General features: G+C 34.0%; 1 protein-coding gene across 1 annotated transcript; it reads left to right on the forward strand.

Annotated features, from left to right (window-relative positions):
• Nucleotides 1–18,606: 18,606 nt before the first annotated feature.
• On the forward strand, nucleotides 18,607–19,330 carry LOC132798593 (uncharacterized). The gene is made up of 2 exons (XM_060810512.1): nucleotides 18,607–18,951; nucleotides 19,054–19,330. Exons 1-2 carry the CDS (start codon nucleotides 18,607–18,609, stop codon nucleotides 19,096–19,098), a joined length of 390 nt encoding a protein of 129 aa, XP_060666495.1. The 3' UTR covers nucleotides 19,099–19,330.
• Nucleotides 19,331–20,020: the final 690 nt, after the last annotated feature.

Below are 20,020 nucleotides of genomic sequence, written 5' to 3' on the forward strand. Positions count from 1 at the left end.
GAACGAATTAGGTTACATACAATGAGAATTGATAGCTTCAATAAAAAATAAATTCAAGGGTTTCACTGTTAAAAAATTGAATTTTATTCAACAACGACTTGTGCACATCCAATTTTAATTCCAATTATCCAAGCTGAGCTTCATCTTGTTAGCATCTGTCAATTATTATTATATATTCTTAATATATAGGATATTATAATAGTGGCAATAGTGGAAAGCTACAATTAAATCATAGTGATAACATTTGTTTTTGTTTACTTTTATGTCTTTGCCTACGCTCCCTGTTATTATGTTGTGAGTAAAATTAAACTAAAAGCTCTTGCTTGTCGAGAACAGAGAGAACAAAATCTAAGAAGAACAATCTTAAATCAAGATTTGTATGATACTAGATATGCATTTAAAGATTAAAGATTGGGCAACGTAGATTTTGTGTAGACTTTCGGTTCATATTTTTTATTATGAAGTAATTCGAAAACTATAATCTCTGTCTCTGTCTGTCATTATTCATATAAACCCCTCCCGATCACCATTGTTTGCATCTGCGATTTCCATTGTATCTCAAATCATGCAGTTTGAGTAACAAATGAACAAATCTCGATGAATATTTTTTGTATGACTGAATGTAGATCATTTACAGATTTGTAAGAAATACTTCTTTTCTTATCTTTCATTCTACAGTATAGAAGCTATACTTATTGCTAAGCGCTTGCTCTGAGAGAAAAAGTGACTATTGAAACAAAACTAAAGTAATCTCAAAATAACAAAATATTTGAGAACTTTTTTCTCTCACAGTAATCACATTGACAATATTTTTAATATATATATATGGTCTTGTTTTCGCTCTCTGAAATTATGTTTTGAATAGAACTGAATCAGACTCTCTCGCTTGTCGAGTTTATTGGCGGACAAACATAAATATGTGAGTAGCCTCTTTTGCTAATATTAATAGTTGGCATACGATGTATTATCTATTTGCTATAGATATTACAGATATTATTATATTTCTGAGCTGTAAAATAATTGATGGCAGCAATAAAAACGCAATAACTTTTAATGAAACTTCAAAATTTACATTTTATTATTCAATGAGACTCCTTTCCATTTTCAGATTATCCAAATGTTTGTTTAAACCAATCGATAGGATAGGAAAACCATTTTTTATTTTTGTTGAATATCAATTCCTGTTCAACACCATTTATTTTGGAAGCGGCAGCCGAAAGTACAATACCTCTCTTCATTCGACGCTGATGTTGATTCATTAGCTCACAGAATGCATAGTTGTCGTAAGAGCCTGGTCCCTCTTTAGAACATTCCAGAACTAGTTCATTCATGTGCTCATGCCAATAACGAATGCGCCCTTTGAAGTTTTCCAAATCCGACTGATCGACCAACCAACAGTTGTCATCCGACGCAAAGCTTACAATCGCCAAGGACAATATAATGAGCGTCAAGTAAAATGCTCTCATCTTGATGAATATTTTTGTATGACTGAATGTAGATCATTTTCTGATTTTGAAGTGAGGCTTCTATTCTTATCGTGCGGTCTATAGTATAGAAGCTGTACTTATTGCTAAGTGCTTGCTCTGAGAGAAAAAGTGAAAAACAACTAAAGTAATCTTAAAATAACAAAATATTTAAGAACTCTCTTCTCTCCCAATAATCACATTGATTATATTTTTTATATATTTATGGGCTTGGTCTCGCTCTCTGAAATTATGTTTCGAATAGAACAGAATCAGACTCTCTCGCTTGTCGCTTGTTTATTGGCAGACAAACATAAATATGTGAGTAGCCTCTTTTGCTAATATCAATAGTTGGCATACGATGTATTATCTATGTACTATAGATATTACGGATATTATTGTCCTCCTCAGCTGAAAAAAATTGATGGCAGCAATAAAAACGCAATAACTTTTAATGAAATTTGAAGATTTACATTTTATTGCTGAAGGAAAATCCTTTCCATTTTCACATTAAACTTGAAATTTTTTCTTTGACCCATTTGAAAAGAAAAGAAAACCCTTTCTCTTTTTTATTGAATTTAATTTTTTGAGCTTTACCATTTTTCATTTCAAGGGCAGGTCTAAGTGCACTTCCCCTATGTCGTGTGGGATTTCTCTTCATTCGACGCTGATGTTGATTCATTAGCTCACAGAATGCATAGTTGTCGTTAGAGCCTGGTCCCTCTTTAGAACATTCCAGAGCTAGTTCATTCATGTGCTCATACCAATAACGAATTCGCCCTTTGAACTCTTCCAAATGCGACTGATCGACCAACCAACAGTTGTCATCCGATGCAAAGCTTACAATCGCCAAGGACAATATAATGAGCGTCAAGTAAAATGCTCTCATCTTGATGAATATTTTTGTATGACTGAATGTAGATCATTTTCTGATTTTGAAGTGAGGCTTCTATTCTTATCTTGCGGTATAGAAGCTGTACTTATTGCTAAGTGCTTGCTCTGAGAGAAAAAGTGAAAAACAACTAAAGTAATCTTAAAATAACAAAATATTTAAGAACTCTCTTCTCTCCCAATAATCACATTGATTATATTTTTTATATATTTATGGGCTTATTCTCGCTCTCTGAAATTATGTTTCGAATAGAACTGAATCAGACTCTCTTACTCGATGAGTTTATAGGCAGAAATACATATGTTAAATATGTGAGTAGCCTCTTTTGTTAATATCAATAGTTGGCATACGATGAATTTTCTATGAACTATAGATATTACAGATATTATTGTCCTTCTCAGCTGAAAAAAATTGATGGCAGCAATAAAAACGCAATAACTTTTAATGAAATTTGAAAATTTACATTTTATTGCTCAATGAGGACTCCTTTCCATTTTCAGATTATCCAAATTTTTTTTTAAACCAATCGATAACAATGGAAAACCCTTTCGTTTCATTATCGAATTTTATTTTTTGAGGTTTACCATTTATCAATGTAGGGGTAGGTGTAAGTGAACTACCCCAGATATAGGCTACTGAACTCGTAGGATATGGATTCGTTAGCTCGCAGAATTCATTGTTGTCGTTAGAGCCTGGTCCCTCTTTAGAACATTCCAGAACTAGTTCATTCATGTGCTTATACCAATAACGAATGCGCCATTTGAATTTTTCCAAATCCGACTGATCGACCAACCAACAGTTGTCATTCGATGCAAAGCTTACAATCGCCAAGGACAATATTGTAAGTGCCAAGTAAAAAGTTCTCATCTTGATGAATGTTGTCACACAACTGAATTGTTCGAATTTGCGATTTAAAAAGTGCGCTGTTTGGTGAGCTTATCGCACTTACAAATTTCGTTCTAAATTAAAGATTTTTTGGTGACGAATGAAATTTGACCCTTTTGTATTCGCAAATTAAGAACATATTTGCGTAGTACTAGAAACAAGTCCGACTGCGAGATACTTTATTACTTTTATTATTCGCCAACCAAATAGTGTTATGAAACAAGTAAGAAGTCGAAGAGTGTTCGACTATGAGATACCTGCAACCCATTTTTATTTTAAAATATACCAAATTAAAAGCAATATTTGATATATTGATAAAGTATTACATTCAAAATATATCATAAAGTCCAAAATATACCATATTTTCAGCCTAATACAAAAGAATTTCTTTAATAACTTTTACAATTTTTACTTGATCGTCACCAAATTTAAAGAAATCATAAAGATAGGTGTTATAGTTGTGGTATATATCTATTGTAGTCTATGAGATCTAGGTATTCATACAGACGGACGGACATGGCTATATAGTCACGGCTGTTGACGCTGATCACAAATATATATACCACTTGGGCACTAAGTTATAATACCCATCTTCCCTATTTGTAGCGGATATAATTATAGGTCAACGCATCAGACGTCCTCACGTCATACGCTGATAATGGGAGCTGAAAACAATCTTATTTCTACAAATTTGGTCATGATTTAAAAATATATTTATACCCGCTACTCGTTGGGTAAAAGGGTGTTATAACTTTGTGCTTACTGGAAATGTTTGTAACAGGCTCCTATCCTATAAAGTATATATATTCTTGAACAGTGTCAGCAGTCAATACGATATAGTTAACCCGTCTACAGCCTTTAATATTCTTAAAAATTTCTAAAGCTATTTTGGAGATAATTTTATTTGACAAAAAACGACTTCTGCAGTGGGATGTTTAATGTTTCGAGCAGTAATCGGATAAATTTTCTTCTCTATAAGGTATATTTAAGTATTATATTACTTTCTGCTTTTGCTAAAAATGGGTGTGTAGTATTTCACAGTCGAGCACACTCAACTTATTTGTTTTTAAACGTGTCAGCCTTGATTCAAGACTGTCTGCTTGATTTTTAACTCGTTATATAATGCATAAACTAATTGACACAAATCAAAACTAAAATACAATTAATGCAGATAATGAGAATGGAAATTTTTTGTCTAGTGCCCATTTCCTCTTTAAAATAAAAAATGTATTATTTGAATTCAAATTAAGAATTGATGCTGAATTTGAAATGAAATTATGTACTTTGATTTTAGCTCAGCTACGTTTCAATTACAGAATCAACATGCATAAATTTGCGTCAGGCTGGCGAAAAGTTTTTTAAAGCAAATATTGCATTTTCATTAAGTTAAAGTTTGATTTTTAGTTTTGCGGTCTGCGATCTGGGCGGGATTTAAGCCTTGAGCACCTCTTGCCCCTCCGCCCATCGCCTTCGCCTTGTCATCAGCCTCGTCCTGATGTTGCGCGTTTACTTAAAAACTTTTTGGCGTTTTCCTGCCAACTTTTTCCATGGCAAACTTTGATGTCTGTCTATCTGTCTATCTGCTCGCCTGTCTACCTATTTGTATATGTAGATGTGTGAGTAATAATCATGTGGAGCACTGATTGAGAAGATGATAGCATTGACGATGCCGAGACCGAAAACTTTTGACTGGCAGCTGCTTGTGGAACAACAGTTGTCAGTTTCAGTCAAAAACAAATTCGCGAAAATTTATTTGCCATCAACTCAAGGCACTTTAATTACGAGCGTGCGATCTTTGACATCATATGTGGAATTTGCGTAGCGAAAACAATGTATTTAAATTATTCATTTTCACTATTACTTTTTGTATTAAACTTTCTTCAAAGTGACAGAGTGATTCTACTGAAAATTGCAATAGAAAATCTCTTGTCGTTTTCTCATTTTTATGAATCATTGCTGGTGGCGATAAAAAAGATAAAAGCCAATGGCATAACTTTGAGCCATTTTCACACTTCAACAATTTCATACAATTGCAAAAATTGCTGTATTTTGATTGCGTTTTTGGGCAATGGCGATTTTATTGCATTGCGTGCAAACGAAAATGAATAAAATATTAGCTGGCTCTGACATCACCACCGACTATGACGACTTTCCGAGTTTTTAATAAAGTTCGCCATCACAAAGGCAACTTCATCAAAATCTTTCGTTAACAATGCGTCGCAAAAAAAAAAAAAATTTTGAAATTGCATTTCCTTTACACTTTTTTTTTTTATATTTAATACTCGTAGTTGGGAAACACAAGCAGAGCAATTGAAAGTTTTTTTGAGGTTCATCATATTCTTTTATGCGTTTTAGCTCGAGCATTTTTATTGAACAATAAATGGAATGCAATCAAATTCAATGCCACTTCCTTTTGGCATATTGAATGCACTTTGCGGTCGAATGTGTTGCAAAGGCAATTGATAGCAACTTTTACATTGACAACTCTTCAAATGAATAAATCATTTCGATTCTTAATCGAAAGAAGTTTTGCACAAATTCTCAGTTATTTTATATGTTTTGTTTCGTTTTTCATTATTTGCTGTGATAATCAGTTGTTTATGTCTAGTAGAAAATAGAACAAAACATTGTCTCTGAGTGATATTTTTGAGCTGCGACTAAAAGAGATTACTGAAAGGCAGTGCGAATTTGAGCTGAGAGAATTTCTCGAATATGTATTCTATTTCTTTCTAAAGCAAGCCAACACTTAACATTCGATTTAAGAAAAGATCAGTCGTGTGAAAACATTCATCAAGATGAGAACTTCTAACTTGCAATACATTGCTGTGTGCCTACTGATTGCCAGTTTTGCATCCGGGTCCAACGTCCTTCCAAACAGTTATAGTTATACGAACCCCCGGGATTTAATTTTCGGGAAAACTAAAAATTCTATTGACCCTATTAGAGAGATTGCAAAATTAAATTGGGATTCCCACAACTTGAGTGAAAATCATTATGCTCCTCGTAATTCGGATTCCGATTACTTGAAAGCCTTCAAGGATCATCTACGCTACTTGCATGACAATTTGGGCAACCTAACTCTGGAATGTTGTAGAGAAAATCGGAACGACAAAGCGGCGATCTGTGATCCAAAGATCGTTAAACCCAGTGAAGAGGTCAAAATCAAGGATGAATCAAAGAATCGTCGGAAAGAAACTGGACTACTAGGAACAGACGGATTAGACGTGCATTGTGGTGGTGTTGCGCTGGGTGATCCCTGCAATAGAATAGACGGACGTTGTAAAAAGCCTAAATGTGGAAGAAATTTCCACAATAATTTATTTTGGCCTATTGGTTGGTTTGAAAATACACTTGGTTAGTGCGATTAAAGAAACTCTTCACCCATAACGTAAAAACATTTGCAAAGTGAAAGTGTATTTCGATTAAATTGTGGAAATAAAAACTACTGTTACATATTCAAAGCTTAGAGTAACTTTAACAAAGTGAGATTGATAGCAAAATTTTTTTATGTTAATTCCTTCCATAACAAATCAAATAGAAAAATCTCTTCTCTTAACTAACGCAACTAGCAAATAAAAAATTGCAAAAAATGTCCACGCAATTATAAATTATACTTATGTAATAGTTAAACATACATAGTGTGAATAAAACTGCGAATCGAGATACATTGTTGCAAATTTAAACTGATAACGCATAAATTTCATACACTTTTATAACCGCATAAATGTGGTTCGATTGCTGTTTGCTTTTCCTTTCAATATTAAATTGTTTTTTGTATAATTTATTAATATAAATCAAATACATTCAAAGTAAATAAATGTCAGCGGAGCTTGTTAATATTTTTTAGTTTTTGTTTAGTGTTACAATGAAAATATTCACGACGCTGCTCAAAGAGGAGTCAAGTTCTAATGAGATCACCGATCCTGAAGGAATACAGTAAGCTGCTCCGGACACCCATGTGTAGCATGCATAGAAAATTATAGCAATAAAAAGAAAAGGCTCTACATGTACATATATGAAAATACTTTGTGGAGATTTTAATATTTCAGAATGTACAGAGAGAATCATTTCTAGACTCGTGAAAAAATTCTTTCAAATCTTTGCTGATAATCCAAAACAGCCGTTTTAATACAAAATAAAAGCGTGTATATTTTTGTTGTATGTTTATATTATTTTATTATTCTCAAAATCACAGCACTCAGCGGACAGCGACAACAAGGGAAGCGATGAGCTCATGAAACTTAAGAGAATCGAGAATAATTCATAGGTACAAAATTGTAGGGTAAGAGCATTGCTGAGAGCCCATAAAACAATGACATTTCAATGACAGAGTGGTTTAATTTAATTCTGAATTTAAAGAATGTATTGAATGTGAGAAACATTTCACAGCTTGTTGGATTTCCACTCGTTATTAAAACGCAACTTGTTTCAGGAATGTTTTGACCAATGACGAGATATTAAAACTTAATTGTTTGTTGCGATTTGTAAGAATGGAATGGTAAGACTGGAATTAAAGGAAGTTGTGCACAATTTCTCAACTTCTACATGTTTTTTTGATTTTAATTATTTGCTGAGGTTGAGTAATGTAGTTGCTCATAGTTCACTTCTAATTGGTTTTGTTTTGTCAAATTTGTTTTTAATTGAAATCCCTTATTCTGATTATCAATATCAACTCGCAAGCTAGAATATTATGATGTATTTAAAGTTGGGAGCCAATTCATTAAAATTGAATAAACAAACATTGCCGCTAAGTGATATTTTCCAGCTGCGACTAAAAGAGAGAGGGAAATCGAGGTGAGAGTATTTCTCGAATATTCTATTTCTCTCCAAAGTCTGATGCTTCGTTCTGCTGCGATGTATTTGCGAGATAAGACATCAAGCAAGCCAACATTGAACATTCGATTTGAGAAGAGATCATTCGTTCGAAAACATTCATCAAGATGAGATCTTCTAACTTGCGACACATTATTGTGTGCCTGCTGATTGTGAGCTTTGCATCCCAGTCCTTGGCTCGTTATGCGCTTCGTAACTCGGATTCGTACTACTTGGCTGCCTTCAAGGATCATCTACGCAACTTGCATGCCAATTTGGACAACCTAACTATGAAGTGTTGTAGACAAAATTGGTACGACAAATCGGCGATCTGTGATCCAATTATCAATTTACCAGCAACTAGCAATATAAAACAGCCAAGTTGTGAGTGTTTGTATAGTGCACTCGCATTGGTGGGATATCAAATATTTCAAGGTATTGCTGTGATTTTTGGCTCACAGCAATAATGTTTAGATTTTGAAAAGTGAAAGTGTTTGCCTTTTTGATTGTTACTAAAAGTTCTCTTTCAACAAATATTATTAATACGACAGATGAAATAAATAAAATTTAAAAACAGAGACAATAAATTCTAGACGCAAGAAAAAATTCTTTCAAGAGTTTTACTGATAACCCAAAATAGCTTTTTTAATAAAAAATAAAAGTATGTACAGTCTTGTTGTACTATAACATATATTGATATTATTTTATTATTCTCAAAATCACAGCTCTCAGCGGACAGCGACAATATTATAAGTGCTCATGATAGCAATCGATAGCAATCCATAACTGAACAAGTAAGAAACGTTCAGTCGAGTGTGCTCGACTGTGAGATACCCGCTACCCATTTCGAATAATAGTAAAATAGTGATGTGACCAAATATTATACCGCGAAAATTCTAAAGAATACCATACACCATATTTAGTTTGTCGATGAACTAATAAATTCGAAATATACCATAGAGGTTGACAATGTGGTATATTTTACGGTATATTTTGAATGTAGTACTATATCAACATACCAAATATATCCTTTTAGTATTTTTTAGTATTTATGTGTTATATTAATTCGGTATATTTTCAATTAAATGCCACACTGTTTTGCTTTTAGACATAATGAGTAGCGGGTATCTCACAGACAGTCAGTTAAAGAATTTATTGAATGGGTCAAACATTTCGCTGTTTGTTGGACTTTACACTAGCTATTGAAACGACCGCAACATGTTTCAGGAATGTTTCGAACAATGACGAGCCATTAAAGCTATTAATATTGCGATCTGTGAGAATGACAAGCCCATAATAGAAATAGACCAGTTCATTTACTTATAAATATGTGCTAATATTTTATACATAAAGTGCACCCTTATATTATGTATATTTTAATAATAGAAATAGAAATAATAAAAAACGAATACTTTTTTCGAGTATAAATATCAGTGAAAATCGATATTATTGCTTTAGTTTCTCCCTGACATTACAATGAAGATTTACACGGTTTTATGTGCTCTGATATCGCTGACGCTGCTCAAAGCAGAGCCAAGTTGCAATGAGATCACTGATCCTGAGGAGTATAAGGAATGTAGTAAACTTCTCCGAAAATGGTTCATCGTCAAGGATGAAAACTTTGTGCAATGCTGCGAAGCTTTGATCTCGATTGGACAACAAGATCTCTGCGAGCATTGTGAATCACAGGCTCGACGGAATGCAACGAAATCTCTACAATTAGACGAAATTGACGTAGAGGATAGAAGTGGTTCGCTGGGTAATCCGTGCAACACGAAAAATGACAAATGCCAAAAGTTGGATTTTAAAGAGAAAAGTGGCGGAGTTATCAATACTGTCAAAGGTTGGTTGGATGATTTTTTTGGGTAGTGCGGGAAGATAAACCCTTCTTTAAGAACAACACAATATTAGCAAAATAAACGTGTGTTTCGATTTTAATGTGGAAATAAAGAAGAAGAATAAATTTATGAATCCCGACACAATGTTTCAATTGTGAGCTAATAAAGCGTAAATTTAATATATTTTTTTAACCGCATGAATGTGGTTTGATTTCTATTTACTGTGTGCTTTAAATATAAATTATAAATACTAGTTTAAATAGCAGAGTAAGATCTTTACTCTCTTGTGCAATTTATTAATATAAATCAAATACATACGAAGTAAATAAATTTCAGCGGAGGTTGGTTATATTTTGTTAGTTTCTGTTTGGTGCTACAATGAAAATATACACGGTTTTATGTGCTCTGATATTGTTGAGAGTGCTCAAAGCGGAGCCAAGCTGCAATGAGATCACTGATCCTGAGGAGTATAAGGAATGCAGTAAGCTGTTGCGGAAATGGTTCATCAACAAGGATGACAACTTTGTGCAATGCTGCGAAGCTTTGATCTCGATCGGGCAAAAAGATCTCTGCGAGCATTGCGAATCACAGGCTCGAAGGAATGCAACGAAATCTCTACAATTAGACGAAATTGACGTAGATGATAGAACGGTTGCGCTCGGTAATAAATGCAATACAGTAAATGGCAAATGTATTCCTCTGGAGCATAAAGATAGTGGCGGCCTTGTCAACTGGTTTGTAGGTCTCTTTGGATAATGCAAGGAAAGAAAACTTCTTTAATAACGTAACAAACTTTTCAAGGGAAAGTGTGTTTTTGGATTTTATTGTTAAATTAAAAAAAATACAATTGCATAGTCACAGCTCGGAGAAACTTGGAGAGAATAAAATTGATAACAAAATTTCGATATGTTAATTTACTGAACAAAAAAACAAGTAGAAGAGCATCTTGGGAACTTAACTAACTAATAAAAAAAAAAACACAATTGTAAAAGACACTCATGTAAAAAGGAAAAAATTGTGAATCGAGGCAAATTGATTCAAATTTTAATTGAAATTTCGGTGACAATTTTATTTACTTTTACAACTTCACAGGCGTGGTTTGATTTATATGAACTTTTCCGCTCAATACTATATTGCTTTAAGTACATTTCATTATAATCATTAGGTAATTATTGTATTACCACATAGTATTTACCATCAGTTATATGTTTGTTCAATATAATGCGAGTTACATTGGAAGCGCATAAATATCAGGGTAGGTTGTTACTAATGTTTTAGTTTCTGTTTGTTGCCACAATGAAAATATACACGGTTCTTTGTGTTCTGATACTGCTGAGAGTGATCAAAGCGGAACCAAGTTGCAATGAGATCACTGATCCTGGGGATTATAAGAAATGTAGTAAACTCCTCCGAAAATGGTTCATCGACAAGGATAAAAACTTTGTGCAATGCTGCGAAGCTTTGATCTCGATTGGGCAACAAGATCTCTGCGAGCATTGCGAATCACAGGCTCGATGGAAAGCAACGAAATCTCTACAATTAGACGATATTGACGTAGAGGATAGAAGTGGTACGCTGGGTAATAAATGCAACACGAAAGATGGCAAATGTGTAGAGCTACCATTTAACAAGAAAAAACACGGAGTTATAGATACATTCAAAAATGTAATTAGTGCTTTAAGCGGTTGGTTTAGATGGTGACTGACATATGGAAACTTTTGTAATAAAGTGTAATATTTTCAGAGTAAAAGTGAATTGAATTTGCATTGCTTTGACATAAATTAATTTTTGGAAGAGAAGTAGTAAAAATGTTGATAAGAAGAACGTAAGCATACGGAGAGCATTGAAGAAACCATAATAAGAAAGTGATCTGTCCAATTCACATATTCCTTATATGTTACATATATGTATGTTAAACATTTTACCAAAATGTAAAAAGTAAAGTTAAAGTTCGAAGTGTGCAATTCTGAATATTTGCTCAAAAGTTGGCTCAAAAATGAAATAATGTTAATGTTAATGTTAAAATAATGTAAATAATGTAAAGTAACGTAGTCAAAGTGTATGACGATTCTATGACAGCATCACACCCATTATTGTAGAGAGAAACTTTGAGTGAATGATTAAGAAAGTGTGCTAATCAACTCGACAAACCTAAGAGTCTGAATCAGCTCTTATCGAAGCATAAGCTCAGAGAGCGAGAGAGCAGTAATAAGAGAAATCACTGCGAACTGAAACATAATATTTAAAAATAAAAGAGAATGAGCAAGTTTAACCGCAGCTTGGTAAAAATCATTATATATTTCATGCGGTACTGCAAGACGATGACAACCAAGCTCTCGACAATCTCTAATAATATAATAACTTCAAATATTATTAATTGGGTTATTATTAGTACTTTAGGTGAGTAAGTTAAATTTGGTTGAATTTTTTTTATAGTTTATGTTTTTTTATGTTTTGAACATTATTTTATAGTTCCAAGTATATAATTATCAAATAGGTGTTTTATATAATATACTTTATATATAAAAGTGTGTGAACTTATTTTTTTGACTGTGAGATACCCGGTTATTCTTAATCAATACCGCAAAAATACCTAAATATACCTAAAATATATTAGGTATATTTATATAGTACTAAATTGAATTGATTGTCAGCCAAAGCAGTAGGCGAAATTTGTCAAAATAAGAAATAAATATAAAATGAGAAAATAAAATATTATGCTCTACCTTATAATTTTAAGTTTGTATAAATTTATTTTCGTAATTGGTATCAAAAATTAAAAACTAATGCACATCTGATGGCATATTTAATTGTAGCTGCCTTATGCTTTCTTTTCGAGTATCCAATTTCGTATTAATGTCAAATACCTAAATATACCTAAAATATATTAAGTATATTTAAATTCAAAATATATCCTAGAGGTCAAAATGTACCAGATTGTCAGCCAAAGCAGTAGGCGAAATTTGTAAAAATAAGAAATAAATATTAAATGAGAAAATCATATATTAAGCTCTTCCTTATAATTTTAAGTTTGTATAAATTTCTTTTCGTAATGGGTGAAAGATTAAAAACTAATACCCTTTTGATGACATATTAAATTGTATCTGCTTTATGCTTTCTTTTCAAGTATCCAATTTCGAATTAATGTCAAATGAGATGTTACGAGTCCATGGTCGAACTAATTGATAAGTCATCTAAATGGGCAATAAGCTGCTGTTAAGTGACTTATAATCATCGTTTTCAACAAGTTGTCAGTTATGCTTTTGTCCGAACGAACACGCTTGTCTGCATTGCTAAGGACATTTGGCATGCTGAGCTGCCGCAATATGTCCGTCTCGCCTAATTCCCCCTCCCCACCGTGTGTGTCTCTGCCCCAAAGCCACGGCATATTGTGCGCATCGTTGTTGCTGTTGTTGCGCTTTAATTTATGCCATGCAAGTGCCAGGACACAAGGAGCTGCTTCTTGTACAGCTACTGACACGAGCAGTCTTTACATGCTCGTTGACTGGGTTGGCTGGCAACTTGCAACTTGCAACTGGTAGCTTGTGGCAGGTGAAGCAAAACCCATTTTCTTTGCAGCTGATTGCATTTTATAGCATTTGCGCTCTGCCAACTGCCACGCTAACAGCATCAGCTGTACTGTGTGCACTCCAATCCCTTATCCTCGTTTTCGTTTCCTCACTTGTTTGCTTTGTGCTTTGAATGAATTTTTTAAAATGGCCCACAACACAGCTAACACAGTTGCTTTTGCATTGCCTTATTTTTCTATTTTGGCTAAATGCGAGAAATAAAAATAAATAGAAATTTATTTAGCTCTCCGTCGTTCTGTCTCCCTTCAATTTATTGGCACAAATCATAAAAGCAAATGGTGTTGAAAGTGGGCGTGGCAAGTGCAATTCATAGCCATAAATTAGTCGCGAGTTTTATTTGCATTTCGCTTTCGTTTTTGGCTCTGTGTCCGTGGGCGTTGCGCTGACACCAATTTTTGTGCCGAGCACACTTTTCGTTTTATTTGTTTCGCATTTGTTGCATGCCGCTTGCTCGCTTATGCTCTCGCGCTTCGCTGCTGTAACGATGCCCATTATGCAATATAAGTTGCGTTTAATAGTTAATGCAAAGCTTTTAAGCAGCAGCCGCCGGCAGGCAACGCCTCGTAAGCGCAATGCAATGCAACGCCTGAAACTGGCTGGCAACAAGCTGTTGAATTTAATTTGTAGTTGGCGTAACAAGCACTGGACGTAATTACATTAGCTTTTATTTCTATTATGCGCTCATAACATATTTTTTATTAATGCGCTCTCTGCCTCTGCCTCTCTCCTTCTCTCTCTCTCTCTCTCGCTCTCTTCCATTAAAGCAATTAATGACAGAGAAGAGCGTGAAAAAAAAACAACTAGCAACTTTCCAGTGAGGTACAAGTAATTAAACCAGACTTTTAGTATACCAAATTCTGAATACCCTTTTACAAACTACTTCAACTGTAAGCTGACAAAATGTTTATACCTAGCGAGAGAGTAAAATTATTGAAAAGTTGTGGCTACATAATGATGTGCCTGCTGTGTCGTGCATTTAAGCTGAGCTGAGCCAGCCAACCAGGAGCTGAGTGCCGGACAAGTGTGGCGTGTGGAAACACTCTGGGTTTATTGGGTCTAGAAGTGGGAGACAGTGATGAATGTTGGTTGCCCAGCAACTGGGTCAATCACTTCACTCAACATTTGCAATTTGTTTATGCAAATGCTGATTAGATGGCCGCAACTCTTTAACTACAGGTATTAAACCTGAGTTGTGGATTGAAGCGCAAGCTACAAATTAAATACTTAAAGAATATGAATTTTTAGTGCAAAATATCAATATTTTTTTAATGATGGGTCAATGATTTTCTTGTTATTCAATAGAATTTATACAAAAATTGTTTAATTTATTTAAGAAATAATTTTATGTGGCAAAAAAGATAAAGATTCTGGTATTTTGTAAATAGTAGTATATAAATATACCAATTTCAGCCTTTGGTATATTTTCATATTTGTTCGGTATATTAATTTGGTATATTTATACCCGCTACCCATAGGGTAGAAGGGTATTATAACTTTGTGCCGGAAGGAAATGTATGTAACAGGTAGAACGAGGCATCTTCGACCCTATAAAGTATATATATTCTTGATCAGCGTCAACAGCCGAGACGATATAGCTATGTCCGTCTGTCCGTCTGTGTGTCTGTCCGTCCATCCGTATGAAACACTGGATCTCAGAGACTATAAGAGATAGAGCTATAATTTTCGACAGCATTTGTTATGTTGCCACGCCCACTTCCGCCCCCGCAAATCAAAAAAATCGAATAACAAGCGTAATTTTAAAGCTAGAGTTGCGAATTTTAGTATATACAATAATTACTATAGTAGTTATGATTTCTGAAAATTTGGTTGCGATCAGATAGAAATTGTCGAAGTTATTAAAGAAATACTTTTGTATGGGCAGTAACGCCTACTTACTAGGGGTCTTAGTTGCTTTGGCTGACAATCTGGTGTTTTGTGCCGTCTATGGTATATTTTGAGTGCGGCACTATGTCGATATACCAAACATACCATTTGGTATATTTTTAGTATTTTTTCAGTATATTCAGTATATTTTGAGAAAAATACCGCAAAATATATTTCTTTTATTCAAAATGGGTAGCGGGTATCTCACAGTCGAGCACACTCGACTGTAGCTTTCTTACTTGTTTTTTATAATAATACTGCATTATTTTGAATTTTCTGAAAATGGGTAGCGGGTATTTCACAGTCGAGCCTACTTGAATGTAGCTTTCTTACTTGTCTCACATATTTTAGCATTAAAGAACTAAGCGAGCATTGATATCAATCCTAAATTGTTTCTGTTAACAATCTAATATAATTTGAATATTGTAGTATATAAATATACTAAGTATAGCCTTTTGTATACTATAGTATTTTGCGATGTATTAGTTTAGTATATTACTGCACCGTCTGGCATTTATTAAAAGTGGGTATCGGGTATCCCACAGTCGAGCACATGCGACTCTAGCTCTCTTACTTGTTTTTTCATATTTTAGCATTCAACAACGCACATTTAAAACTAAACTGTAAATTAAACTATAAAAAAATGCACAATAGATTTCAATAGATGATAAAATGTTTGCAACGTCAATTGCATTTGAAGAAAGTAAACATTTTATCTGTTTTTGGGATCAGCAATTGAAATGAAATTCAAATTCGAAATTGAAAGTGACTGACAATTAAATAAAATGCTGAAGAAGTTATCTGCAAACGTACAATGTGCAAATGAAAATGTAGCCGAGCATGACGCCGAAAAGCGAGAAATAGTTGAGAGAGATAATCAAAAAAAAAAAAAATATCAAATGCCATTGGCAACAGAAATTGCATCTAGTTCGATTTAATTGCATTTTCGGCGCAAGTCAACAAAAATGAACTAAAAAAGTTGTGTGCGCAACTTTAACATGAACAAAATTTGCAATTACGTTTAATTTTTCAAAACGCTAAATCAGCTGAGCAGAAATAGCAGAAATTTGTTTACATTTAGTATTTAGTACTTGGTACTTAGTCACAAACAGCTGCTAAGAGCTCGCTGAGAACATTCATCTATCAATCGAACGAACTAGAGAGCCCAAAAGCAATGTAAATAATTTGCGTAGAAGAAATCACATCAACACGTTGATAGCCTGGACACGCGGACACAAAAGGGGCCGGAGCCATTTATCAGCTCGCAAGTCCCATAAATAAAACAAATAATACAAAAATATGCAAAATAAAAAGTATAAAAAGCATTGAAATATAACCGGCACAACAATATCCACAACAACAACGATGAGACAGGCAAAAAGGGTCCAGGGCCAGAATACATTTGGCCTAATAGATGTGCTGAATGAAATGGTCCTTGCCGAGGCCTCAGACCCTCAGGCCTCCCATTTCTTAGTATGTGTGTGCGTGTGTGCGTGTGTGTTGCGTTAAACAAATGGCCGATGACCCATAATAAAAATTATTATGAATGAACAAGAACAAGAAAAACCCATTGGCCCCCATTGCCTAAGCCCTTGAGCGAATGAATTGGGCAGCATTTCTATTTTTTTTTTGTTTTTAGGGGAAATGAAAGTGGAAGCAAGGCAACTAACGACTCCTGGCTGCTGCCCCTTGGTCGAGTGGCTTGCACCCCTTTGGGAACTGTTCCTCGGCGATTCGACAATGGAATGGACACACACAGAAACACACACACAATTCTATTGGGCTTTGTGCCTTGGCATGGCACGTGCATCAAGATTCAATTGAGAGCTACCAAAAGGGAAAATGAAAAATATTTCCACTTACGCTGTGTAAGTAACGAGACGACAATGTAAGTTGAAGTAAGAGTTTAATAGAAATTCAGCTATGCAACTCCAATATTAAGAAGCAACACTTTCTAGTTAAACCAAGTAAAGAATTTTGAAACTAATTACCAAAATGAGCTACTAAAAAACTTTTTATGCACACCAACAAAAAAACTCTTAAATCAAAGTTAAGCCAAGCCAAAATTGTAGCTAGAAAACTAAATAATGCAATTATAGATTAAGCATTATCGTAACACTTTATTGGTATAATAGTAACTGAAATTTATAGAAGTCCACGCGTCTTAAATATAGAAAAGAGAGTGTTCATTACTATTTGAAATTTACTATTTCAATAAATTCATTTGAAAAAAAAACAATAAAAAAAAAACCCAAGAAATTTCACGAACAAATTTTTTAGATAAGAAACATTCTTAATTCATGATTCATGTCAAAATTTTACTGAGAACGCAAATTCTAGCAAATGAATCAAATGGATTTTAGTGCCAGCCGTCATTATATTTTTAGTTTCTACTTGACTGCCAACATACAATGAAGCTATTTACGATTTTATGCGTTTTGATAACGCTGGCATTGCTCAAAGCAGAGCCAAGTTGCAATGGTATCACCGATTCTGAGGACTATAACGAATGCAATAAGCTCTTGCGAAAGTGGTTTACGCTCAAGGATGAACACTTTGTGAAATGCTGCCAAGCTTTGATCGCCATTGGCCAACAAAATCGTTGCGGAAATTGTGAGTCACAGGCTCGTCGAGAAGCAATAGAAGTACTGCGATTAGAAGTAGAAGGCGTGGACGATCGAAGTGCGTTGGGTAATCGCTGCAACACTTTAAATAATGATTGTATAGAGCTGAATTTTGACAAGAAAAGTCGCGGAATTATAAATACTGTTATAAGTTGGTGGAGTGACATTTTTGGGTAGTGCGGAAAGAAAAACGCTTTTCCCAGAGAATAAGATGTTCAAAAATCAACCAAAAATAAAAGCGAAGCCAAGTTTAAATTAAACTAAAAATAAAAAATTCGATATATAAAAATTGTATAATGACCATTATGATAATTGATTTTCAAATTTAGAATGCACTTAAGTAAAATATTATAATAAATTTGTACAAGTTAACGTGTTTTCGTTTTACTACCTAAATAAAAAAGTAGCAAAATCAAAAATATTTCTTAAAATCCGCCTGTTTGCCATACATAAAAAAATATTTCTATACGATAAGAAACATTAGCAACTCAAAGTTAGAAATATTTCTAATGTAATCCACAACGGAAATGAATCAATACAAACGCAAACATAACATATTTTGTATATAAAGCTCAGAGCTGACCGTCATTATATGTTTAGTTTCTTCTCGGCGCTACAATGAAGACATACACGCTTTTGTGCGTTCTAATATCGCTGACGCTGCTCAAAGCGGAGCCAAGTTGCAATGAGATCACTGATCCTGACGAATATGAGATATGCAACCAACGACTTCGCGATTGGATCAACATCAAGGACGAATACTTTGCGCAATGCTGTGAAGCTGTGAATGGTCAACGAGATTTGTGCGACAAATGCGAAGAGGAGGCACAAAACAATGCAACACAATCACTAAATGAAATGGTAGCAGACAATGAGTTAACGTTGGGTAATAAATGCAACACGGTCAATGGCAAATGTATACCGAGAAAAAATAACCCGAATGAATGCGGATTAGTTGATAAGGTATTGAACTTTTTTTGGTGGAAAAAAAAATTGCACCAATTCGTAATAAATTGCAATTTTTTTCTAATGTGAAAGTAAATCGTGTTATTAATTATTTTTCAGTTTCAACTAAAATTCTCAACAAAAGCGAACAATGAAAGGAAGTGAGCTTTCGCTAATTTTAGATCTTATCAAACGAATTGAGCGACATTTAAAATATTCAAAATTAGAAACAATTAAGAAAGCTACTCGACCGTGAGATACCCGCAAAACCATTTTTACTGAAAGTAAAACAGTGCGGTATTAATTTTAAAATATACAACATTAATGTACCGCAAAAATACTAAAACTATACCAATAGAGTGTGCTCTACTGCGAAATATTCGCTAACCATTTTCAATGAAAGCAGTGTGGTATTAATTTTAAAATATACCAACTTAATATACCTTAAAAATACTGAAAATATACCAATAGAGTGCGCTCGACCTCGAGATACCCAATCAAAGCAGTGTGGTATTACGTTTAAAATATACCAAATTAATATATCGCAAAAATACTAAAATATACCAAAGGCTTTATTGACGTAGTACTACATTCAAAACTGAGATTTACATAGGTGCTCATACGGACAGACATAGCTATATCGTCTCGGCTCTTGACGCTGATCAAGAATATATATATATTTTATAGGATCGGAGATGTGTCTGTTACATATGTTTTATATATATATATCCTATGGCTAGCTGGTATGGAAATTTAAATTGTACAAATTCAAGTTGAAATTCGTGCATTATTCTGTGTCTATGCAATGCACACTCGATGCTTTAAAGCTCTCGCCTTATATGCATTCCATTTCGACACGAGCAAAAGTAGACTGACCCTGGCACAGTCACACACACGCACACACACATCCCTTTTGGTCCTTTTGTCCAGCCACCTGCCCCTGGTCGGAGTACATGGATAAAATATGAAAAATATACAATACCAAAATATTCTCTAAGCACATTCCATTCGCATCATTGAGTTCAACATGCGAGCACAAAGAAGTGCGACTAAATAAATAATAGAAATATTTTTTTCACAGCTATTT

The sequence above is a fragment of the Drosophila nasuta genome, chromosome 2L (assembly GCF_023558535.2).
Source record: "Drosophila nasuta strain 15112-1781.00 chromosome 2L, ASM2355853v1, whole genome shotgun sequence".
In the NCBI taxonomy this organism is placed as follows: domain Eukaryota; kingdom Metazoa; phylum Arthropoda; class Insecta; order Diptera; family Drosophilidae; genus Drosophila; species Drosophila nasuta.

What these genes read in the sequence shown, in the direction of transcription:
- LOC132798593 (XM_060810512.1), top strand. Translation starts at nt 18,607, where the DNA reads ATGAAGACATACACGCTTTTGTGCGTTCTAATATCGCTGACGCTGCTC. An exon ending in AATGCGGATTAGTTGATAAG is followed by an intron (nt 18,952 to 19,053) that starts GTATTGAACTTT and finishes ATTATTTTTCAG; the next exon opens with TTTCAACTAAAATTCTCAAC.